General features: G+C 33.4%; 2 protein-coding genes across 5 annotated transcripts in view; one reads left to right on the forward strand and one right to left on the reverse strand.

Annotated features, from left to right (window-relative positions):
- Nucleotides 1–24,314, forward strand: part of NF1 (neurofibromin 1) — a 210,001-nt gene that overhangs the window by 158,706 nt on the left and 26,981 nt on the right. For all 4 annotated transcript variants that reach the window (XM_023530595.1, XM_023530594.1, XM_011360010.2 and 1 more), the window contains 11 exons: nt 10,573–11,005; nt 11,568–11,908; nt 14,258–14,460; nt 17,406–17,599; nt 18,526–18,666; nt 18,798–19,077; nt 19,525–19,739; nt 19,988–20,049; nt 20,188–20,302; nt 20,838–20,939; nt 22,672–22,812. In XM_023530595.1, the coding sequence (XP_023386363.1) occupies nt 10,573–11,005; nt 11,568–11,908; nt 14,258–14,460; nt 17,406–17,599; nt 18,526–18,666; nt 18,798–19,077; nt 19,525–19,739; nt 19,988–20,049; nt 20,188–20,302; nt 20,838–20,939; nt 22,672–22,812 (2,227 nt within the window). The remainder of the gene's footprint in view (nt 1–10,572; nt 11,006–11,567; nt 11,909–14,257; nt 14,461–17,405; nt 17,600–18,525; nt 18,667–18,797; nt 19,078–19,524; nt 19,740–19,987; nt 20,050–20,187; nt 20,303–20,837; nt 20,940–22,671; nt 22,813–24,314) is intronic.
- EVI2A (ecotropic viral integration site 2A) lies at nt 4,037–10,511 on the reverse strand. The gene is made up of 2 exons (XM_011360006.2): nt 7,583–10,511; nt 4,037–5,223 (listed from the first exon to the last, which is right to left on the reverse strand). The coding sequence occupies exon 2, from the start codon at nt 5,200–5,202 to the stop codon at nt 4,513–4,515; it is 690 nt and encodes a 229-aa protein (XP_011358308.1). The 5' UTR covers nt 5,203–5,223; nt 7,583–10,511; the 3' UTR covers nt 4,037–4,512.

Consider the following 24,314-nt stretch of genomic DNA (forward strand, 5'->3'; position numbering starts at 1 on the left):
CCATCTTTTATCAATAATAAATAACCACCATTTACCGAGTACCCACCAAATGCTAGGCACTATCCTATTTTACTGAGCAAGATAGTGGTATCCTCATCTTACAGAAAAGAAACTGAACAGAGAAGTTGGGTAACTTGCCAAAGTGTCACAGCTGTAAATAGTGGCACTAATGCAGAAATTATATCAATCTTGTACCAGAGCTTTTTCCTACTATGATATGTCACTATACATGCCACACTGCCTTTCATAGTAAAATTAGGAAATAGAAATGCTTTATAAAGAACAGAGATGTGAACTCTCTGGAAACAGATATGTAAGTAACTTTGGGAGATAGTCTTGTGTAAATAAACAGTAGGAAAAGAACTACTAGAAAACCATTTTAGTCCTGTGATTCCATACAAACGTTATGGGAGTTTTGAGTGGTTAGCCTGTAAGCTGTCATATTTGATGTGATTTTTAAAGATTAGACATTGAAAGGCATCAGATTTATCTTTAACAAATTCAAGTTTATTCAGAATTCAGAATTTCCTCCTAAGTAAAATTATATAAAAGTTAGTTGGAAAACACAAGTACTTTTAAGCTCTAAAATTAGGGCTGGGAAGTCTTGTCTAACAAATATAGACAAGTCCTATCTAAAAAATATAGACAAGTCCTGTCTAAAAGGAGATTAAAATCTTTATTTTCTAACTTCTGTTGATACTTACTTAGAAAAAATCCAAAGTGGACTTCTATAAGGGAAAGTCATAAGTATTTATGAACTGTCGATATAGGATATTACCCACTATAAATTTATGATTCTGTGATATTTTAAGTCTGTAAACTCTTTGCTGTTTTTATTTCAGAGGATATTTACTTTGTAATTGCCCAGTTTACTTACAAAGTAGACATCTTTTATGCATATTAGCAATTTTCTGTTGTTTATTCTGTGGGTTTTTTTTCCCGTATCTATTTTACACTGTTTACTAAAGACTCAGATAATATGTGACATAAATATGTAGATGATATGAATATATACACACACACATTTTTCGTAACAGTTTTGCCTTAACTTTAAAAATGAGTGATAATATTTTTATGTCATCATTTGCTTACATGTAAAATTCTATTTGTATAAAAATAAAGCATATGTAATAATGATCATTGAATACCTCATCGAATCTACTTTGGTTTCTTTTTAAATTAACTGAAGGCGAAGGTGACCATTCCTACTACGGAAACTAAAGAGGATTAAAAAATAAAAATAATTTAAATCTATGGATTACGTTATGTATAGGAACATTTTATAGAAAGCAAATCAGAATTTTTAACAGTCAGTATTTGGGGATTGTAAATTCAGTCATATCCCTTGGATTTGGTTGTATTTTATCTGCCATAGCTATAGTTAATTTCTTCTAATTATGGAACTAAGATTAGCAAACCTAAGTAAAATTATATATTATACAAACTTAGGTAAAATTTTTTACTCCAAGACAAGCTCAACACTATTTTTTTTTAATTCCATGCAACAAAACCTATTATAGACATCTTTAGACTATCAGAGTTTAAGTTTAAGTTATAGATATTTTAGTTTTAAAAATAAATTTTATATAAAGCAAAGATCAAACGAGATTGCCTGTGTGAAAATTTTCTTACCTCAGATGTTAACTTCTTTTGCAGGATGCTAAATTCTTGTTCTAGCTGGACATTTTGGTGATTTGGCTAAGAAGGCAAAAGGGGTGGTTCAATTCAGATTAAAAATGGTCCTCTAGCAAACTGAAATGGTTTCTGTAGAAAAAGAGGAAGTTTATCAGTAGTTGGTTCAGGAAGTGCAATAAGCCACAAAATGACTAAGAAATGTACTACTGTAACAGAACTTATTTTGAAACAAAATTTGGAGCTATATGATTTGAGTGGTTTTAATTAATGTTTGTAAGTAAATACTTGAGACTCTCTAGTAATGTGATTATGTAATTTAAATATTTAGAATAGAGCCTTGAAGAGCAAATTATATGTTCTAAGGAAAAACTGCCAGTTAGGTTATTACCCATAGTGAGATTTCTTTTCATAGGAAATGAATGATGTGTTCTGTTTACTTGTATGACCTTAGGCAAGTAGCTGCAGTTCTGAATCACTATTTCTTCCTCTGGGGGAATATTTATTTCTCTTAGTTGTTGTGTAGATTAAATAAGATAATGTACAAATGTTTCACAGGCAGTAGCTAACAGTAAATGTCAGTGTTATTTCCTTTACATAATTTAGGCAAAGACCAGGTAAAAGTATAATTAAATTTTTTGACCAAATACTTTACTAAATAATTTTTGAGTTCAAGTCCACAACTCTTTGATTACTCATAAAGTAGGTCAGCAGAAAAATAAATTGAGACTCATTCTTTAAGTTAACAAAGGAAAGTATTTTGAAAAGCATATATGAGCCGGTCTGAATAAAAATTTCTTTGGGCAAATCATCTTCTAGTCTCTTTCTTCATCTGAAATATAGAGATCATAATTTCTAATTTGTAAATTTATTATAGGATTAAATAAATGTAAAGTGCCTAGTATTGCACATGTTATAGTAGAAATAAACAGTAAGTACTAAACCATGCCTTGCTTTCCTATGGTCGCTGCAGAGGAATGCAGATTACTAAGACCCAGTTCTTAACAGCTAGATACTTATAACTTGGTGCAAGAATAATAGTTTCTTTTTTCAGAGGTCCTACTATAAAGCAGAATATTATCAGAATGCTATAAACGTTTGATTGACTCTGTTAAAATCCCTAAATTAAGCATGTAAACCATAATACCAAGGAGTAGAAAACAAAAGTGTCTTTGTTCAAAAATAACTTAAAATTTGAACTCAAAACATATGTTAACCTATCATTTTTAAACATTGTCAGGTTTGGAAAGGAACCACTTCTGTTTGTTCATGAGCTGTCATTGAACGATGTCATTCTGAGGTTACGCGTTTAATAGCCAAGATAGTGAGTGATGAATTGTAAGCAATCCCACAGTAGAAGCTTTCTGTGTTGTGAGAAAATGTTTGATCTGTATGTTAAATATGAAAGTAGTTGCCTTGTTAATTTCTTTTCAAAAAGACACTAAATTGTTTTTATTTCCTCCCAGTATCAAGTATATATGACACTTGATTCAAAGAGGCTTTTGTGTTATCACTATCTACTCTAGTATATCATCTCAAATTTTAATTTGTACAAAATAAGAACTCTGCCCAGTTTCATTTCCAGTCTGGTCCTTCTTATAACACAGCCAGGATGAGAATCACTAACCTAGAAGGGAGAGCAGGATTGTAGTCATTCTTGGAAAAATATATGTATAACCTTTCTTTAAAGACTAGCATATTGCCCAAAATAAATGCTGAATATGGAATGTGATTTTTTAAATGTGGCTTGGTGTTTAATTAGGATGCCCTGTGTCAATTTCTGTAGATAGGTGGAAAGCCTCTTGAACCAGCTTTTGTAATGTATATTTAATTGGAGATGGAAGTCTTGACTTAATGGCATTATTTTACTTGAACCCAGTTTCTTAAAGAGTTAAACGTTTACCTAAAGTATCCTGTTTTCCAGATTAGAAGAAACACACACATACATACACATTTTTCCTTTGCTCGTATCACATTGATAGTTAAAAAAAAAAAAAAAAAAAAAATGGAATTGGTCATTTTAATAGGTCACTTGGCATCCTTGAAGTTCAGAAATCAATCAACCTTTGGATATTTGCTATAAATAATCCAATGAGCAGTATTTATAGAATACAGATGTGTTATACTTAAACAGCAAGATATGCTTTACATTTACACTTAGCCTTCAGTTGTGGCTATAAATCTCATGTTTCAATTGTGCTTCATTTCTTATTGATTTTTACAATGCGTTATTCACAGATAATAAAATGAATGCAAATGTAGTCAGTTTAATTCTAATGAGTCATAATTTATTATACAAAATTAAAAGTTTATAGTAGAAAAACATTTTCTCCTGTGTGCCATAAAGATGAAAACATCTAGCATAAAATTAGCTATATTGATATATGAGCTGGTATGGATTCTGTCACATTCAGCAAAGAAGGTACCATTAATCTATACAGTGCAACTCTCTGCATTAGGAGTTTGACTTCTGTTAGATGTTGAAACATAACTTTCCTTTAAGGACATACTAAAACTCTTCAGAGTTTAGTCTGACAAAGGTCATCTTACTACTGTTGCTGAACAGGAAATAATGATTTAATTGTCCCTTTCTACCACTGTTCTTTCATCTTGTCTTTAAAAACTTCCCCCAATTCTTGGTTGTTTTATTATTTGCTTTTAAAATATTCAGTGTCAGAACAAAAGTGCGCACTTTAAGTAATTAAGTAAGCAGGCATACTTCTCCCCTTCTCTCCCGCTTGATTCTAAATTGCAAAGCCTGCGATGTCAAAATTTTAAGACCATCTGACCAGTATGTTGGCATTAAATATCAAACTGACTTGGTTTTTACTCCATAAACTTTCTCATTACCATTTACATTTTTCTCCCCTAGAGCATCTGTTAGTTAGTGAGTTTTTCAGTTGCTTCATCTTTTCTTTCCCTTGTAGCTGTGAGTGTTCCAGTAGATTGCATCATTAAGTTGGGCCCTGTGAGCTGTTTTGCTCTTTTCCAAGTGTCTGATTCAGCAGGCCATAGACCACTGCTTGCCAAAAAATCACCATTGCTTCTAGGCTGACGTTTGCCTACTTGTTTTGATCGTCTGAGAGATGAGACTTTGTTTGCCAGAACCACAGTTGATAGAAATAGAAGGATACAGATAAGAAAAAGCACTGCAATTATAATTAAGCAAACCAGCATAGCCATTTTGTTGTTGTTTTCCTCACAGACATCTTTTTTGAAAATTTCACTGTGACTTTTGCTTGTGTTTTCAGTGCTCTGTAATGTTGAAGAACTGTTCCTAACAACAGAAGGTGTATAAAGCTTCAGTTCAGATTTAGGAGTTAAAGATTCGATGAGAGATGATGTTGCTATTTCAGGCATGTTTGTAGAATTACTTTTTTTATCTACTTTAGGAATTGTAGAGTTTGTGTTAATGTTTTCATTTTGGTTTCTGCCTGTCTTATTTTGAATATCTGGATCCCAGACAGTAGTATTGTTAGCCCACAGATGGGTATAGTTTGCTTTTGTTACAGGAGAAAAAACTGTTGTCATCAGAAAGGCAAGATGCAGGTAATGTCCTGTGTGTTCCATGTCCGTGAGTATACAGGTAATCTGTTGGGATAGAAATATAATTTGTTAATTTGTGAAAGAATGTGGTTCCTGATTTTGGTAATTGTAGTTAAAAGATAGACAGCCAATGCGTTACAAGCAAGCTACAAGTTTATGTCAAGCATTTGCTATCCTATTTGAATTTCTTCTCAATGGATTTGGATTTTTTTTTTAATTAGGCTATATATAAAAAAACAATTTCTATTATTTGTCTAAATGCTTAGAAGTTAGCATTATGAATATCTATTAATCATTGTAAACTAGATACCATGGTTTTATAATTTCCTCCTTAAGCATGCTAGACTTCAGCTTTGAGTCAGATACTTCTGCTTTTACTTTTTTGATTGTTCCCCTCCACCCGCCATTTAAGGATCCTTTTTTTAAAGAAACTCCCCACCTTCTAACAAATGTGTCTCCAATCTATAGTAAAGGAGAAATGTGGTCTTGACCATTTTACTTCACAGTAAGAAAATAAAATGCAAATGCCTTGAAATGTGGTAGCAACCAAAAGGAAATGGACTTCTAATAGGAATTCAGGGTGTTCTTTTCTCTTCTCGGGTGGTGTTCTTGAAGCTTAGAATAAAGCTGGTGCTTAAAAATATATTCTCAGTATTTGTGAAAGCAAAATTCTCTTTTTACTTTTATATTTTTTGACTTATTGTGGCTTTCTGAAGGCAAAGGCCAAAGGCATGCAGTTTTCTCACCCTAAAAATCTGGTATTAGGAAGAAGAGGCAGAATTATTCTGAATAATCTCAGAAGTTCAACCAGAGTTATTGACTTTTTTATCATTTATGTCTCATTTTTTTCTATGAATATTTTGACATAATTTCAAAATTATACAATAAAATATAAAGAAATAGAATATCAGTATCATGGGGATTTAGACCCAAGTGGGAAGTCAAGGCAGTTCATAAAAGTCTCAACATATAAATGAAAAAGTTGAATGTCAGTATTGGCTCTAAGTCCCCTGGAAGCAGGTACAAAAAGAAGGTAAGTCTGTTCCTGATTCTCATTTTCCACCATACGATTGAAGATTTCATTAGAACTGGCGTATCTGTTCAGATACTGGTAAACCAGAATGATTTATCATCATTATTGAGCTATCTTTTTTATCATAATATTCCAGAGCTACTATTGTATTGTTCATATTCATTTGAGGGAATTAGAAGACAAAACTAAATTATTCTCCTATTTTATAGAAATTCTTCTCAAACTTCAATGTGTGTGGGAGTCTATTTTTTAATGCAGATTCTGATTACATAGGTCTAGGAGGTACCTGGGCATTTCTAACCCACTCCAAATGACACAGATGCTACTGCTAGTCATGCTTTTATGAGTTTCAAGGTTTTATAAGAAATAGTCATATGTTATTGAATAATATTTATATACTATTGATATAAAGTAAGAATAACAAATGGGATATGTTATTATACAAACAAAAGTAGGATATAATAAACAATGCTATAACTGGAAACTAACTTCTGAAGTAGTATTTCCTATTAATAGGGAGGAAAAAACCTTTTATTATGTATCGTAGAATTAAGATTACTTCTTGGATTATGACCTTTAATAGACAGTGAAAGATATCATGTACTAACTTCTATATAATAGTGTTCAGCTTTAGTTTTTAAGTTGAATGACATAAATCTTTGGTTACTTTATGATTCTTTCACAAAGAGAACTACTTTAAATTGGATTAGCAAGTAATTTCCATCCTTTTATACTGGGCTTGCCTTCTGCATAGATGCTAAAATGATTTAAAGTGGGTCATTCTTGTCACATTAGTTCATTAACAATATAGTATACATCATAGTATCTGTACACATTTTAACAGTGTTTACCACGAGATAAATAATAGGCCCGCTGTTGATTGTCTTCAGCCAGATGTATTGTCATCCTAAAATAAACACATTGTTAACAAAATGAGACTTTCTCTTATTCTTACAAATGCCTGAGAATAGAGGACTGTCTCTAGCTCCTTAATTTATGCCATGGAGGCCAGGTTATGTTATCAAGTTTTCTTTATCCTTGGTCACTTTCAATAAAATTTGTAATGCCTAAGCATCAATAATTTATTTTTTAAACTTTTGCTTTAATAACAGAACTTTCCGATTGACTGTGGAGTGTAGACTCGGATCGTTCCTAATCGTAATTTAAAACTAATTTACTATGGTGATAGTAAATCTTTCCATTTCTAAGTTAAACTTAGCAGGACAGTAAAAAACAGCATACATTTTCAGTTACTGGTGATTCTGCTTCATTAGTAAGAGTCTTAGGTACTATTTGAAGCACTTCCTCAAACACAAATCTGTCCAAAGTTATAAGTGAAAAGGCATTAGGAAAGCCATATATATTACCTACCTTACAAAATGCTTGGTCAAAATCTGATTATAACCTGATTTTAATAGGCCACTTCTTTTCTTGTCTTGAAGCACAGCTTCCAAGTAATTTAAAGCAGAAGAAACTTGAAGAATATGAGCCTTAAAGTAAATCTGCAGTAAAAAAGGATATGTACAGCTAGCTTTCCACTTTTCAAACCAAACCACAGATGACACATTTCCTTTTCTGCTGCAACTAAAGCACTTGTCACAGGGGGGAAAAAATAAAAGAACAAAAACTCCAATTTGCCTGGTTGGCCACTGGCATAACAGGAGGCTTTGTAGAACAAATCCCGCCTCCAGGGCAGGGAGGGTTTTCTGCTTAGTGCCTTTTGACCTTATGCTCATTATACATGCCTACTGTATGCCTTTGAATGATATTAATATATCATTCAAAAGAAGATGAAATGGCATTTTCCCTGCAGTTTTAAAATCTTACCTAAAAATTCTCTTTGTATACCACAGACTGATAACATGAGTTTGGAGACTTGGGGCATTGGTAAGATAATAGAAATAGGATATACATAATCTACATCTCAAGTTGTGGAACTGCAATGATTTGAGAAAGTATCTAGTAAACTTAGATTATATAGGACAGAAAATGCTTTTACGTGGTTTAGTTATACACACACATACTGTCCTTGAATGTTGTCATCACCTCATATTCACTGTATTAAAATGAAGTTCCTTTTTCTCCCAAAAGTAGCTACCCCTCATAATCTCTTTGTTTTTGTTCATGATAGCAACCTTCTTTGTAATCTCAGAGGCTTGGTATTCATTCAGCAGGTCCTTTTCATTCAAGTCCTTTCTTATAACGCCGATCAGACCTTTGGACCATGTTCATCATTTCTTCATATTCTTAGATTTGGTTTCTTTTTTACTGTAATTTATTTTTACAGTCTTGCGCTGCATAATTACTTTTTGGTCAGTGACAGACTGCATATACAGTTGTGATCCCATAAGAATGTATAATAGAGCCAAAAAATTCCTATCCCCTAGTAGCCAAGATAACATAGTGCAATGCATTACTCATGTGTTTGTGGTGATGCTGGTGTAAACAAACCTACTGTGCTGCCAGTGCTATAAACGTGTAGCACATAATAGTTACCAGTAGTGGGTTTGTGTAAGTGCACTCTATGATGTTTGCACAACGGAATCGCCTAACAGTGCATTTTTCAGAATATATCCCTTCATCTTTAAATGGTGCATCACTGTATTTTAGCTCCTTGATAGGCAGTACCTAGACTACAGTATCTTTTTTACTAGCCTTAACTCCTTTATATATCTTATATATAGCACTTCCTTTTATCATATCACCCCTTTCTTTAAAAAAATAAAGTTGAATAACTTCTTAACACATCAGTGATTCAGAAATATTTGTGCACGTAAATATCAATCAAGAAGGTTGTTTAAAAACAATGAAAATTGCCAGGCCCCACTACGTAGTAGATTTGGGCTGGGACCAGGAAAACACCACAGCTGATGCCGATGCTGGTGCTCCATAGAACACTATGAGGAATGCCAGGCTCCTAGGAGAAAACCTGAGCCCCTTAGTTGAACGGTTTTAGTCCCTTCCTAATTTAGCTATTAGGTGTTTTTCCAGCTTTATCTCTTAAAACTTCTCTTTGTGAATCCTCCATTCCAACTAAACTAACTGTTGCCTCAACATATCTAGTACCTATTTCTTCTCTTTACTTCTCTCCAAGAGGCCTACCAATCCCTCCTCTTATTGAGTTTGAAATTTCTCCTAACCACTTCAGCCACTAGGTCTTCTAAGTAGCTCTCATTGCTCAGTTTGTGTTGATCTCTCCCTCTTCTGACCTTAATAGCAGTGTTTTTTTCCTACAGTCTCTTTGATAAGTGATTATTTATTACTCTTGTGCTCGCTTCAGCAGCACATATACTAAGAATATTTACTACCCTCACCTTTTCTTTGATCTTGAAATACTTTAAAATTATTTAACCTATTATATTTTTATCTTATTTCCTCCTAACAAGATTAAAAACTCTAAGGATATTTATCTTAGCCTATGTTGTAGAACTACCAGAGTCATCAAGTATAGAACGTTGAGCCAAAGTTCATTCATGTTGTTTAATTTGAAATTCTAGTACTATGTTCTTCAGGTCTTTCTGATGGTACTTACTTTGGCTGCTCACATTGATTAGCATTCTTTTTAGTGTAAGCGACATATGACCTAATGTGGCTTCATCAAAAAAATAGAATTTATTGGCTCGCACAACTGAAGAGTCCAGGGATAAGTTTTGCTCCCAGGAGAGACTTTATCTAGGACTAAAATGCGATGGCCAGGGTCCCAGTTTCCTTCTTCATTTCTCTCCTTCATATCTTCAGTTTTTAGGCAGGGATTTTTTTCATATCTCAGAATACAAGCTGACAACTCCCAGGGCTATGTTTATAAATGTATAGAAATGTATAAATGATGAATGTTCCTTGTTTATAAATATCAGAAAAGAAAAAGTTTGAATTCCAAACAGTTTAAGCTGTAGTTTCTGAATTGGGCCTCTTTGGCCCTAGTTGTCCTGATTTGAGTCATATGATCATTGCTGAACCATTCTCTCTGGTCAAGGTGAGATATTTATTCACTAAAGTCATTCAGTTCACTCCAGGGCTTCAGGTGGGTCATTCTCACCCAAACTGTTCACCTGTGAAGTTTGGTGGGCCTGAAGGCAACCAACCAATGTCCACTGCCTTCCTCTTTGATTGACTGTACTGTTGCTCAAAGTTTTTGAATTGGAGATATAACTCTTCCATTTTACTTCACCCTTACTTCTCTGTGTCTAAAGAACAACTGATTTAAAAAATGGATCCAGACTTTATGTAATTGTTTAGTATTATTGTTAGTTTTCTCTAGAAAACTAATCAGAAAATAAAGTAATAAAGTAGATTAGTATCAACTATATATTTATTCAGAGCTCTCTTAACAATCTGTGACCTTTTTTTGTAATCTTCCTTAGGTTCAAAACTGGTCAAATCAACGGCGATTTGCTAATATATCACGTCTTGCTGACTTTAAAGCCATATTATGCAAAGCCATATGAAATCGTAGTGGACCTTACCCATACTGGGCCTAGCAATCGCTTTAAAACGGATTTTCTCTCCAAGTGGTTTGTTGTTTTTCCTGGCTTTGCTTATGACAATGTCTCTGCAGTCTATATCTATAACTGTAATTCCTGGGTCAGAGAGTACACCAAGTATCACGAGCGGCTACTGACTGGCCTTAAAGGCAGCAAAAGGCTCATTTTCATAGACTGTCCTGGGAAACTGGCTGAGCACATAGAGCATGAACAACAGAAACTACCCGCTGCCACCCTGGCTTTAGAAGAGGACCTGAAGGTGTTCCACAATGCTCTCAAGCTAGCTCACAAAGACACCAAAGTTTCTATTAAAGTAAGTATCACTCTGTGTTAAGTAAATGATGCATGGCCTTTCTTGGCTATGAGACTATATGCTGGCCTTCCTAGGTGTCCTTGTAGTATTGTATCAAATGTAAGTCCAGATGGAGGAAAACTAAGTTTTGTTATCTTCATGGAGGTCTTGTAGACTATATGAGAGGCGTACTCTTAATTATATTCTTGATTGAGTTGGAGTCAGAAGAGTGTTATAGAGAGAGTAGTTTCTATTCATCAGTCGAATGGTGGGGATGTGTGGAAAGTGGAAATTATTTAGTGAGAATTCTTCTGATTATTACATGTGTTTTGCAGAATTTTCAGAGTAAGATCAGTAATTGTCTATAGGATTCTGGACCTTTTTAAAACATTAAATTTTGTCTGATGTTTTCAGTTTTTCTCGAGAGCATATATTATAGTAATTATTGAACCCATTTGAATATATAATGGTGGTAACTCTTCGTAAGTGACAGACATGGTTAGTTGGTTTGGGAGGCCTCATAAAATTCAGCATAATGATATTTAATTCTTTTTTACTCCACCCTCTCACCTCCACTTTCCAGGTTGGTTCTACTGCTGTTCAAGTAACCTCAGCAGAGCGAACGAAAGTCCTGGGGCAGTCGGTCTTTCTAAATGATATCTATTATGCTTCGGAAATTGAAGAGATCTGCCTGGTAGATGAGAACCAGTTCACCTTAACCATTGCAAACCAGGGCACGCCACTCACCTTCATGCACCAGGAGTGCGAAGCCATTGTCCAGTCTATCATTCACATCCGGACGCGCTGGGAGCTGTCACAGCCCGACTCCATCCCCCAGCACACCAAGATTCGACCAAAAGATGTCCCTGGGACACTGCTTAATATCGCATTACTTAATTTAGGCAGTTCAGACCCTAGTTTACGGTAGGTTTTTTGTTTTTTTTTTTTAATTCGCTTCATTTTTATTCAGGGTTTGTTGCTTTAAAATGACACCATTTAATAAGCTTTTAAAGCAGCCTCTGCCCTAATATTGTAAATTGGAAGGTATGCTAGCTACATTGGTTAACCAATGTGACCTCATAAAGTTGTGGGGTATTCACATGAACTGTGGAATTCAGAATACGGTGATTCACACTAAACCAATATATGTTCTTTCTCCAGAAAACTTTCATATGAAATAGATAACATAGCAGTTTTGGGGTTTTTTTTCCCCCAAATATGTCTTTTTTTTTTTTTTAAGTCTACTCCTAAATTAAGTTTCCCTTCCTCCAAGTCCTCTAAGTTTTCCCATGTTCAAAAGTATATCACTATTAAGTTCCCTCACAATCAAATTAGATTATCATTGTTTGAAAAAGGAAGGCTTAATGTTCAGTAACTCAAACAATAACATTAATGCATACTTTCCATCTATGTGACTTTAACAGAATTCTTAAAAGAGAGCTTAAGATAAGTATAGATGTCATCTGAGCAGAATATAATTGGTTCTGTTTAGGCTTTATAATCTGAACATGAATGAGGAAAGAGTTTGGCATATGCAGTCAGTAGATTTGGTTTAAATCTAGATCTACTATTATGTACTTTAAATAAGATGCTGACTGAAGTTCTCTGAGCTCTTAGTTTCCTCATTTTTAAAATAAAGGTAACAATGCCATCCTTATATATTACAAATGTTTAATAAATAATAGGTATGGTAGTATAGTATAGCACCTAGCAAATAATTTGTGCTTAGTAAATATAATTTCCCTTCCCATTTCTCCCTGCCATGTCTCTTTGCACCCCTTCCCTCTCCTCTTTTCCTCCTCTCCATTTCATGTTAGGATAACTTTTTTTGGTCCCAGTTACCTTGGGACTGTCAGGATTTTTACAGATTCAAATTCTTAGCTTCAGAAAAATCTTCCCCAGGATATAATGTAGCCTTCACTTTATAAGTGGGCCTTTTAGGATTCCAGATTCTTTCTTATTTAAAAGGGGAGAGGGGGTAATCAAGATTTGTTTACCTGAATGAGCTTCATGGTGTCTATGAACTCTCAGAAATTATACACAAAATTTTGTATATGCTTAGTATTTATTATCTCAGAGTAGTCTATGACACCTGTCCCCAATTTGGGGAACCCCAATTCTTTATAGTTGTTGAAATATACAGAGTAAAAGTCGATGTCAAAATAGTATAACTCAGAATTCCTAGGAGTCAGAAAGAGATACATAAACTTAGAAACAATAATATTAATATGTTCATTTTAGGAAAATGGAGCTATAACCCTGCCTTTAATTTGTAATTCAAAGTTTCTCCTAGAAGAATCCTAACAATATTCTAAAAATTATTAGCTTGAATAAACCTGTATTCTTCTCTTGTGAAGTAAAGCAAGCTGACAGCTTCTGCTTTTTACTGAAGCATGTCATACCAGAGCAAAAGCCTTTTGGCAGACTTAAATTTCAGTGGCTTTTTTCTCCCTATATGTCTGTCGCATAGATATTAGCATAATGAAAGTTCAGAGGTGAAGAAAACCTGAAATTTACTGAACAGTCAAACCATTTGCTTTTTAGGGGAGAAAAATTAAAATTAAAAAAATTGAGTTGGATGTTTCGAGCTGCCTCTTAAATTGTTTAAATATATTTTCAGACATTTATAAGGACATATTTGATTCTAACAGAAGCTGAATATATATTAGGTTTTTTTGTTTGTTTTTAGTAGTTACATTGAAGGAGTTCATGGAAAGAAGAATAGAGAGGACATAATTATGTTAAAAAACCTTTTGACCTGTTTATAGTATAACTTGTAGGACACACAGGAAAAAATTCAGTGGATGCTGATTAAAGATTTTAACAACTCGATGAAGGGCCATTTCATTTCTCTTCTTTTATGATCTTCATTATAGCCAAATCTAATGGGAGGAGGAACCAGGATTTGAGTTGTAGCTTCACTGAAAATATAATATACCTTATTCTTTCTTTCTGTTGATCCACCTTAGAACTGTAAACTACTCATACCTTATGTCCCAGTCGAATGTCTTTCAGGAAGGCCTTATACTCACTTGTCTTAAGAGCCTCATGGTATTTTTCTGGCTATGTCAAGGATCTCTCTTTAAAAAATCCCTAAATGATCAAGGGGTGTTTTGATTTTACCATAGGCTCATAACAACTCTAATCGATCATAAAATTTAAAACTAGTTGATTATGCTTTGTAATAGAATCAAAAGTTGTATGTTATGGAAAAAGTTTGGAATTATAAGAAAAAATAAGTTTTAAAACAACTTCATTTGTGTTTTCTCCTAGGTCAGCTGCCTATAATCTTCTGTGTGCCTTAACTTGTACCTTTAATTTAAAAATTGAGGGCCAGTTACTAGAGACATCAGGTTTATGTATCCCTGCCAACAACACCCTGTTTATTGTCTCTATTAGCAAGACACTGGCAGCCAATGAGCCACACCTCACCTTAGAATTTTTGGAAGAGTGTATTTCTGGATTTAGCAAATCTAGTAAGTAATGATAATTTTCTTTAATACTAACAATTATTCTAAGAAGATCCAAAGAAAGCCTTTTCACTTCTTTTCCTCTTCTAATTTTCAATCTGTGGTACCCTGTAACTGAAGGAACTCTGAAGGAACTTTCTGGGATATCGTATTGGGAAATCCAGCCAAATTCTGTCAATAAAAGCAAGGTGTCAAGGTTTTGAAACTTTCCATGTCTCTGGACCACCGACAAAGTTATTTTTCTATGTTTTAGTTTAATTAGCTTTGCTAGCATTTCTCTTCTTAGCAGATTATCCCAAATGAGTAAAGCATTCATCCATATTGTCACCTTGATGTTAGGGAAATTGTTATTTTCTCTTTCCTTCAGGTTGACTTTGAACTGTGACTTTATTATTCAGGTACAGTTCCTAGAGAGTGCAGTGACACATAATACAGGGTGCAGAGTCAACTCCTGACTAAGCTTTAATAAATCTCATCAATTTGACATTCAGTCTTTATATCTGTCTACCTTCATACGCTATAGTATTATAAATGCCGCTCTTCTCCTAGCTTATTTCCTGACATTGTCTTCCCTTTGCTCCCTCTATTATATATAAAACTTTTTTTCGGCATTCAAACACATTTCTTGATTTTTCTGTATTTGATAATTGAAAAATGATAATTTGTCAAGATCAGATCACTTTATACATTTTTATAATAGCAAATGTAGGAAAATAACCCTAAAAAGAAAATGTGTAAGACTGATAAAAAAAGAAAAGTATGAAACTTTGAGAAATAGTAACATAAAAAAAGATTTGAGTGAATGGATAGGGATACCGCGCTCCTGGATGAATAATTCTTCCCAGATTATTATAAATTCAGTGCAATCCAATCCAAATTCTATGAGATTTAAGGATTAAGAATGAAGAAGAATTTTAAATGATTACAAATTTTACTTAAATGAAAGAATAGCTAAGAAAATATTGAAAGAAAAAGAACAGACTTGATATTACAGATATCTGAACACCTTATAAGGGTACAGTAATTAAAATGGGGGTGTTCAAGAATCAGCAGTCAGATCAATTTAAGAGAAATGGATTATTAAAGAAGTATAAAGATGTATAAATATTTCCATTAGTATAAACTAATGGAAATATTAAATCATTTAAGAAATGAGGTTGGGAAATGAATTAAATTGGGTCTTCATCTTCACCATAAACCACAAGATTAAAAAATTAAGTTCTAGCTATACCTAAGAATTAAATATAAAAACTGTAACCATTAAAAAAAAAGAGAGGAAGAATAATATTTAATTGCCTTCTAGGTAATAACTTATGAAGCAAAAAACTGATAGATGGAAACAAAGGAAATGGAGAATGGATTTTGACTACATAAAACTTCAAAACATCTCTACTTTAAAAAAATAAAAGATAAATTTAAAAACTAGGAAATTTGCTTACAGCAAAATATAGAAAAGATTAATATCTTTAATTATGAAGAGTTCTTATAGATTAATAAGAAAAATGGATCTATAGTAACATGCAGATCATGCTAAAAAGGAATATATTTTAAGTTCAGTAATAAAATCAAAGAAATGTAAACGGAAAAAATAGATATAGATAACGTTGAACTATCAAATTAGCAAAGATTTTTTTTAAAAAAATCGGTGCTGTTTTGGTCTATGAATTTGTGAACAGAGGCAGTTTTTCTAAAAGCAGTTTGGATATGGATTTCAAAATCCTTAAGATCCCTTTGGCCTCGTAATTCTACTTTTTAGAATTTAATCAAAGGAATTAATCTTCAGTTTATCATAGCATTATTTTAATTTTTTTAATTGAGGTATATTTTATCAGTAAAGTGCCTACATCTTAAGTGAACAGCTTGATGAATTTTTTCATGTAAATGCATCACAAAACCATCTCCCAGATCAAGATACAGAACATTTCCGGCATCCAGAAGGCTCCTCTCAGTCAGTACTCACGAAGAGTAACCACTATTATGACCTATATTGCCGTAGCTTTATTTGGCCAACTTTCAAAATTCACATAACATTATTTATTATAGCAAAAACTTAGAACATTCCAAAAATTAAACAATAAAGAACTGATTAAATTGTTGGATCTCTATATGAAGCCATAAAAAAATGTTTTGGTACAGAATTTCATTTGGGAAGATGAAAAAGTTCTAGAGATAGCTGATGGTGATGGTTGCACAACGATGTAAATAAATGTATTTGATGCCACTGAACTGTACACTTAAAATTGTAAAATTTATGTTATGTGTATTTACCACAATAAAAAATGTTTTGAAGTATATAAAGGAATTTTTGTACTATTTTATATCTTTTGATAAGTCTGAAGTTATTTCAAAAATAAGTTAAAAATGTTTTTGGAGAATTTTTAATCTTCGTATAATGTTTAGTGAAAAAAATATTCAGAATATACTATATATATAGCATAATCCTAATTTTTGTGGAGGAGTTAAGGGTGGGTTATCTGTGTTTATACACACATAATTACACATTATCTCTATGTAGATTAGAAAGCCTGAGGAGAGTTGAAATGATAACATCAGTATATTAATATTGGTTTCATCTTTGTGGTGAAGCTTTCCTTTTACCGAACTTTCTGTGATTAGTACATATTCCTTTTACAATTAGAATAAAACTTAATAAATTTTTTAACTAGAAGAGAAATGATTAAAATGGAGAAAAGCAAGATAAAACTTTTTAAAAATTGCCTTACTGGCTTTTTAAATTACTTCATTCAAGCCTTGTTCTTTTTCTTCACCTCTTTCTTCAATAATATAATTGCCAAGTCTCTTACTTCCATTCTAGGTAATGGTCTTTACCTTTTATCTTTTCCTCCAATCTTTTTATTTTAAAATCATTTGAAATAATTTAAAGTAATATTTAAAATAATTTTTGATGTAATTTTTATTGACCATCTCTACTAACAGTATTTTTTTTCCAGGTATTGAATTGAAGCATCTTTGTTTGGAATACATGACTCCATGGCTGTCCAATCTAGTCCGTTTTTGTAAACACAATGATGATGCTAAACGACAGAGAGTTACTGCTATTCTTGATAAGCTGATAACAATGACCATAAATGAGAAACAGATGTACCCATCTATTCAAGCAAAAATATGGGGGAGCCTTGGGCAGGTATTGAGTTTGCTTAAATGTTAACTGAGTACTTTCTTTGTGCAGATGTTCTTCTGGTTCCCGCTTTATGCAAAGCACTGTGTTAGGCAGTAGGGATACAGCTGTTAGAAAAGGCAGTCCCCTCTTTCAAAAAGCATACAGACAATTACCAAATTCCTGATCTGGTTCAAAATTGTTTCCTGATCTGGTTCAAAATTGTAAATGTCTAATGCATGTCTCAGAGCCAAAGTAAAGCTCATTATTTTAGCACTCTTCTCCATGGCATAATTATATAGAATTTAACTATAAAAAGCTGATGTCCTTTCTAGTAAATAGTGCCTTATAATGTATACCATGGATGTCAGTAAATGTTTCTTGATGATGTTATTTGGCACACCTACTTTCATTTATAGTTCTAGCATAAGAACACCAATATTAAAATATGGAGTTTAAAATAACATTTTATTTTTTATCTGATGAGAATTATGCATATCATTTCTTCAAAGTAATCACTTAAGGAAGCAATACTCTTACTTAAACAATGCTGCAAATCCTCCAAATAATTTTAAATGACCTTGGTGCCAGTTTTATAAGCCCTGCAAAACATCAGTACTCGATGTCATTTTCTGTGTTTTAAAATTTATACCAATCATATATTACTGACTTAGAATAGAACAGAGATGGTTTGCAAGTGAACAAAGTAATATAGAAAGATTTAAAATCTTTTGAATACCAGTTTCTTAATTTCTGAAGAAATTGAGTGACTATCATCATCCTTTTCTGAGTATTTTATGATAAATTATGTTTACTCACAGGTCTCTAAATAAAACCTAGTATTTTTGGAGGCCTCGAGTAAAGAATTTTCATGTGGCTGCTGCTCCTTGAAGTATTTTTAAATTAAAAATTAAGTTGCTAGAGTGTCTAAAAATTATTTTTCCTTCCACTAGATTACAGATCTCCTCGATGTTGTACTAGACAGTTTCATCAAAACCAGTGCAACAGGTGGCTTGGGATCAATAAAAGCAGAGGTGATGGCAGATACTGCTGTAGCTCTGGCTTCTGGAAACGTGAAATTGGTTTCAAGCAAGGTAGTCACTTTTCCTTTGCCTTCTGATTTTTTTGTTTGTAACTAGTCATTTTAAAGTTAAACTGAAAGTTTTTTGTAATAAAACATTTTTTTTTTTAGCTCCCATGTATTTTAAATTCTGCTTCTTTGCAGGTTATTGGAAGAATGTGCAAAATAATCGACAAGACATGCTTATCTCCAACTCCCACTTTAGAACAACATCTTATGTGGGACGATATTGCTATTCTAGCACGCTACATGCTGATGTTGTCCTTCAACAACTCTCTTGATGTGGCAGCTCACCTCCCCTACCTCTTCCATGTTGTTACTTTCTTAGTGGCCACAGGGCCTCTCTCCCTTAGAGCTTCCACACATGGATTGGTCATCAATATCATTCACTCTCTGTGTACTTGTTCACAGCTTCATTTTAGTGGTAAGTTCTAGAAAAGTAATTTGTGTTTCACAAATTCCTTTCTCCATTTTATGTCACCAGATTGGCATAGATTATCTTATTGTTTATTATGGTACTTTAACCCCAAGCTGCTAATTTAAGCTACTCATTCAGAAAGAATAAATTACTTTTGTCCAATATCAAGTTATAGCAAAGATTTTCTGTGCATATATGTCACGTAGACTCCTGTAATTATCACACAAGCTAGAGACTTAGCACCAATTGACAATGTTGCATTCCTGGCACGAATTTGTAGATTAAATTGTGCTAAAGCAATGAGCATTAAAATAATATATCTAGATGGTTGTTTTAGGGAGCATGGTTGTGTAATTTTGATATATTCTTATTTTCCAAATTCAAAATGAAACATGGCACTTTAGAATTAAAAAATTAATATCGTTAAAGTCTTGTTCCTTTTTCTTTTTACAGAAGAGACCAAGCAAGTTTTGAGACTCAGTTTGACAGAGTTCTCATTACCCAAATTTTACTTGCTGTTTGGCATCAGCAAAGTCAAGTCAGCCGCTGTCATTGCCTTCCGCTCCAGTTACCGGGACAGGTCATTCTCTCCTGGCTCCTATGAGAGGGAGACTTTCGCTTTGACATCCTTGGAAACAGTCACAGAGGCTTTGTTGGAGATCATGGAGGTAAGTAAGCCAAACTGATAAGGAACTGAGTTACATCATTTTTTTAATCCATTAGTACTATATAGAAGAAATACTGGTTTACTTTACTTTGCTGTTTTGCACTTAATCCCTAAGTAAAAACACTTCCATGGAATATATCTATTTGTAATTTATACATCATTTATTTAATGGCATTACAATAAACATTATTTAAATGTTTTTGAAAACACTGATGTGCATAAATATATTCAGAATATACTTTTTTATAGGCATGTATGAGAGATATTCCAACATGCAAATGGCTGGACCAGTGGACAGAACTAGCTCAAAGGTATATGCCCCAAGTTAAATAGGAGTTGTAAAAGTATCTATTGTGGAAAGATAGATAATACTGTGCATAATCAATATTTTAATAAATTATATAGAAACATAAAGGTTTTCATAACCTCTTTGGTTCTTTTAATTGCAGATTTGCGTTCCAATATAATCCATCCCTGCAACCAAGAGCTCTTGTTGTTTTTGGCTGTATTAGCAAACGAGTGTCTCATGGGCAGATAAAGCAGATTATCCGTATTCTTAGCAAGGTACCTCCCTCTCCCTCTTCCCCAATATTTGTGGTTCCCAAGTTGTAAAGTATATCTTGTATTTTTCTAAAGGATATTAAATTTGAATTTAATAAGATATTTTGCATGTTGCTTATGGAGCCTTTAAAAAAATGAGTTCTGTTTATTCATTTTAATTCTTTGAAATGAAGAAACCTTCTCCAAAAAAGATACCTTAAAAAAAAAATAAGTATTGTCTCTTCTGCTAAGAAGGTACTCTTAATATTTTATCAGTTTTCAAAGACTTTAACTATGTGGTAAAACTATAGTCTTATATAAAATTATATAACTTGTAATTATAATAATGCCTGACTTATTATATTGGAATATAACATAGAAATATTTAAAAAGTAATCCAAATGTGCATTGAGCTAGCTACCAAGATCACCATAGCATTGGAAATAATTTTGTCACTTATTAAATAAGAAATTGTTCCTGAGATGATTCTGAGATTCAGTTTAAGAGTTAATGTTTTATTTCAATGAAAGTAAAATAAAAAATTCTGTTTCCCTAAAAGGCACTTGAGAGTTGCTTAAAAGGACCTGATACTTACAACAGTCAAGTTCTGATAGAAGCTACAGTAATAGCACTCACCAAATTACAACCACTTCTTAATAAGGTAATTACTGTATAGAAAATGAGTGCATTCATTTTGGATACTGGCATTAAATCTTTTTCTTTTCCAAAGAATTTAGAAAATAAGGTGGATTGGGAAGAAGTTATAGGAAAAAAGCTACAGTTAAAATAGAACTTCTTGCCTTAAAATTTAGTCATTTGAAATATTTACATTAGAGAAAGAGTGAGTATGGAGAACATGTTCTCAAATGCTTGTTTTTTGTCTCATCAGTACTAAAGGAAATAGGTATACAGTCTTAATTCTTTTATTCAGTAAGTGTTAATTGAGCATCTACTATGTTCCAAGTACTGTTTTAGGTGCTAGAGATATAGTACTGAACAAAGCCAATAAAGTCCCCTGCCCTCATGGAGCTTATATTCTGGGGTGAGTGTGGGAGTGAAGTGTGGATAGTTAATTTTAAAAAGTAAAATACATAGTATGTTAGTTCGTGATCATTATTGTGGAGAAATATAAAGCTGGGTTAAGTATACCTGATCATCAAAAGAGTCTGGGTGCTAAATAAAGTTGACATTTCAAAGAAATAAAGTGGTGCGGCCACTGTTTTAGGGTGGTCTTAGCTCATCTCAGCTTTGTGACCTAAGCAGGCCATTTAACATATCTGGCCATCATGTTTCCATGTTGCTAAAATGAGTAAACTAGACTAGATAATGGCATGGTATTATCTTTCAACTCTAAAGTTACAGAATTCTGTGACTAAGGTACCAAGATATGCCAGATTGATAGAGATTACAGAGAAATAAATACTTATATATTCCTGGTATTGAGTTATATGTTCTACAAGCATTCTAATCCTAAATTGCATTAAGTGGTTCACTTATCTTCATCTTAAAAGTAAAAATGAGGCTCAGAAGGGCTAAGTAACTTGCCCAAAGTCACATACCTAATAAAAGAAAGAAGCATGATTCTCATCCCAGGCTGTCAGTGTATTTTCTCATGTATCACATTGCTAAATAAGGGTTCCCAAACATAAATCTTTTAAATTCAGAGTAGCAAGAGATTCTTATATTGGTAAGAGTGACAAGAAGTTTGAAAAGGTAGAATCTGAACTAAAGTTAAAGAGACAGGTAGGATTTAGTGTAGAGTAAGGGAGTAAAGCAGTAGGATTGTACAAGAATGCTGGGACAATGGAGGGATGGTGGGTAGACCATTCTAGTTGTTATGGAGAAACTGTTCAGGAGAATAGTGAGAGGGAAGGTTATAAAGATTGGATAGAACTAATCTAACATTAAGCATTCTTCAGAAAGGAGTTTGGAAATGTAACCATACATTTTCAAGCGGATAGATAATATGACAAAAGCAGGGCTTATAGAAGGGTCACTCTGGTGTTAGTGTGCGAAGTGGATTGGATTAGGAGAAACTGGAGGCAAAATTGGAATCCACATTTAGAATATAAAGAAGGTTGGCATGGAACAATGTCATTAGCCATAAGCAGATGCAAAAGAGACTACTTTGGAAAAACGAACAAAACTTGGTGACAGTTTTGGAATCAAAGTATGGGAACAAAGCAAAGGAGACACTAAAGTTCTCAGCCTAGCTAACAGTATCTGGTTATACACATGGATAGATGAAGAGCTTACACATATATTTACTTTCTCCAAAAGAGAAAACATGCGTAATTTGAGGGAAGACATGCTTTGTTTTATACTGCAGTGTGTTTTCAATGAGACTGCTTTGTGCTTCATCCTGCTAACCTGGAACGTGTCTCTTTGGCCAGGACTCCCCTTTGCACAAAGCCCTCTTTTGGGTAGCTGTGGCTGTGCTGCAGCTTGATGAGGTCAACTTGTATTCAGCAGGCACTGCACTTCTTGAGCAAAACCTGCACACCTTGGACAGTCTCCGGATATTCAATGACAAGGTAAGCAAGCTTTCAGTTGAGATTCCTAGATTATGCACATTTAGAACTCCTTTTTTTTTTTTATTGTCCTTTTAAAATCAGAAGAGGTGCCTAACTTAAATATGAATTTCTATAATGCAGTTTATTGTGAGTATAGTTCCTTAACAGCTCATAAAAAAATATTTAAACTTTAATGCATACTTTCTGTATAAAAGTAGCAGAAAACAGTACTCACCCAATGCTAGTAAACAGAATTAGGATAAATAATATTGAGTAGTAATAATAGCTACCATGCCAGGCCCTATGCTAAGCACTGTACAGTCATTATTTGTAATTTATATAACCTGAAGGTGAAAGTTAGCATTCTCTACCCTCCATTTCACAGAGGAAGAAATAATCGAAAAATAAGCTTATTTTTATTGAAAAATGATACTTAATTAAAAAGTACGTATAATTAGAAGATAGGGATAAAGAGGTTGGAGAGTCTAAAGGAAATTTTTGGGTACTTAACTGTACTAGTTTTTTGTTTTGCCTAATCCCACCTTAAAACATACCATTAGCACCCCTCTTAACATTTATCAACCTTGATTGAGGTTGGATTTTGTTTCACAAAGGATAAAGGAGGGGATATAACAGTAAGAAATTATGTTCCTTTTGTCTTTGGAGAAAAATGGGAAGAATCTAGGAGAAAAGAGGAATTTTTTTATAGATGGATATGTGTGTATAACAAGAGTGTTGGGTGAAGTGAAATTAACAGAGCTATGGATACAAAGAAGCACAAAGACAGGAGCATGGTTTTAAGTGGGAAGATACTTGGTCTCAACATTATTCTGTCTACCAGATGTAGCGTAAACCCAGAATAACTGGAGCTCTGAGAAAACCCAGAATAACTGGAGCTCTGAGAAGTGTGGAAACAAAAATTTAGAGGTAAAGGTTACCTTGAAATTTATGTCAGACCTCCATTTTACAAAACAGAAAAAAAAACAAGTAACTTATCCTTGTTGGTACATCTTATTTTGGCCTAGAGTCCCTCTTTTCTAATTTCCGTTGCTCTTCTCTGGGGTTGTCTTGGAACGAGGGGTGGTCAGAGTGAGAGCTACTTATTAGTCATCTGTCTGTTAAGAATATTTGCAAATGAAGTATTTGTCTCTTAGGAATACCTGCCTTGGCATTTTTCACTTCCAGAACAGCCCAGTAGGGGGAGCTAATATTGACTCCAGTGCCCTAGGATACTAGGAATGAAGAGTTAATAAAGCTTATTAAGAGTCACCGGGATGTAAGATGCATAAGGTTTGAGGATCTAATGTATAACACGGTGACTATAGTTGATAACACTATGTTGTATTGAAATTTGCTGAGAGAGTAGAACTTAAATGTTCTCACCGAAAATGGGGAGAGGTGAATATGTGAGATGACAAATGTGTTCACTAACTGGATGGGGGGAATTCCTTCTCAATGTATGCATGTATCAAATCACATTGAACACTTTAAATATCTTACAGTTTTATTTGTCAGTTATACCT

Source organism: Pteropus vampyrus, unplaced genomic scaffold (assembly GCF_000151845.1).
Source record: "Pteropus vampyrus isolate Shadow unplaced genomic scaffold, Pvam_2.0 Scaffold50, whole genome shotgun sequence".
Classification (NCBI taxonomy): domain Eukaryota; kingdom Metazoa; phylum Chordata; class Mammalia; order Chiroptera; family Pteropodidae; genus Pteropus; species Pteropus vampyrus.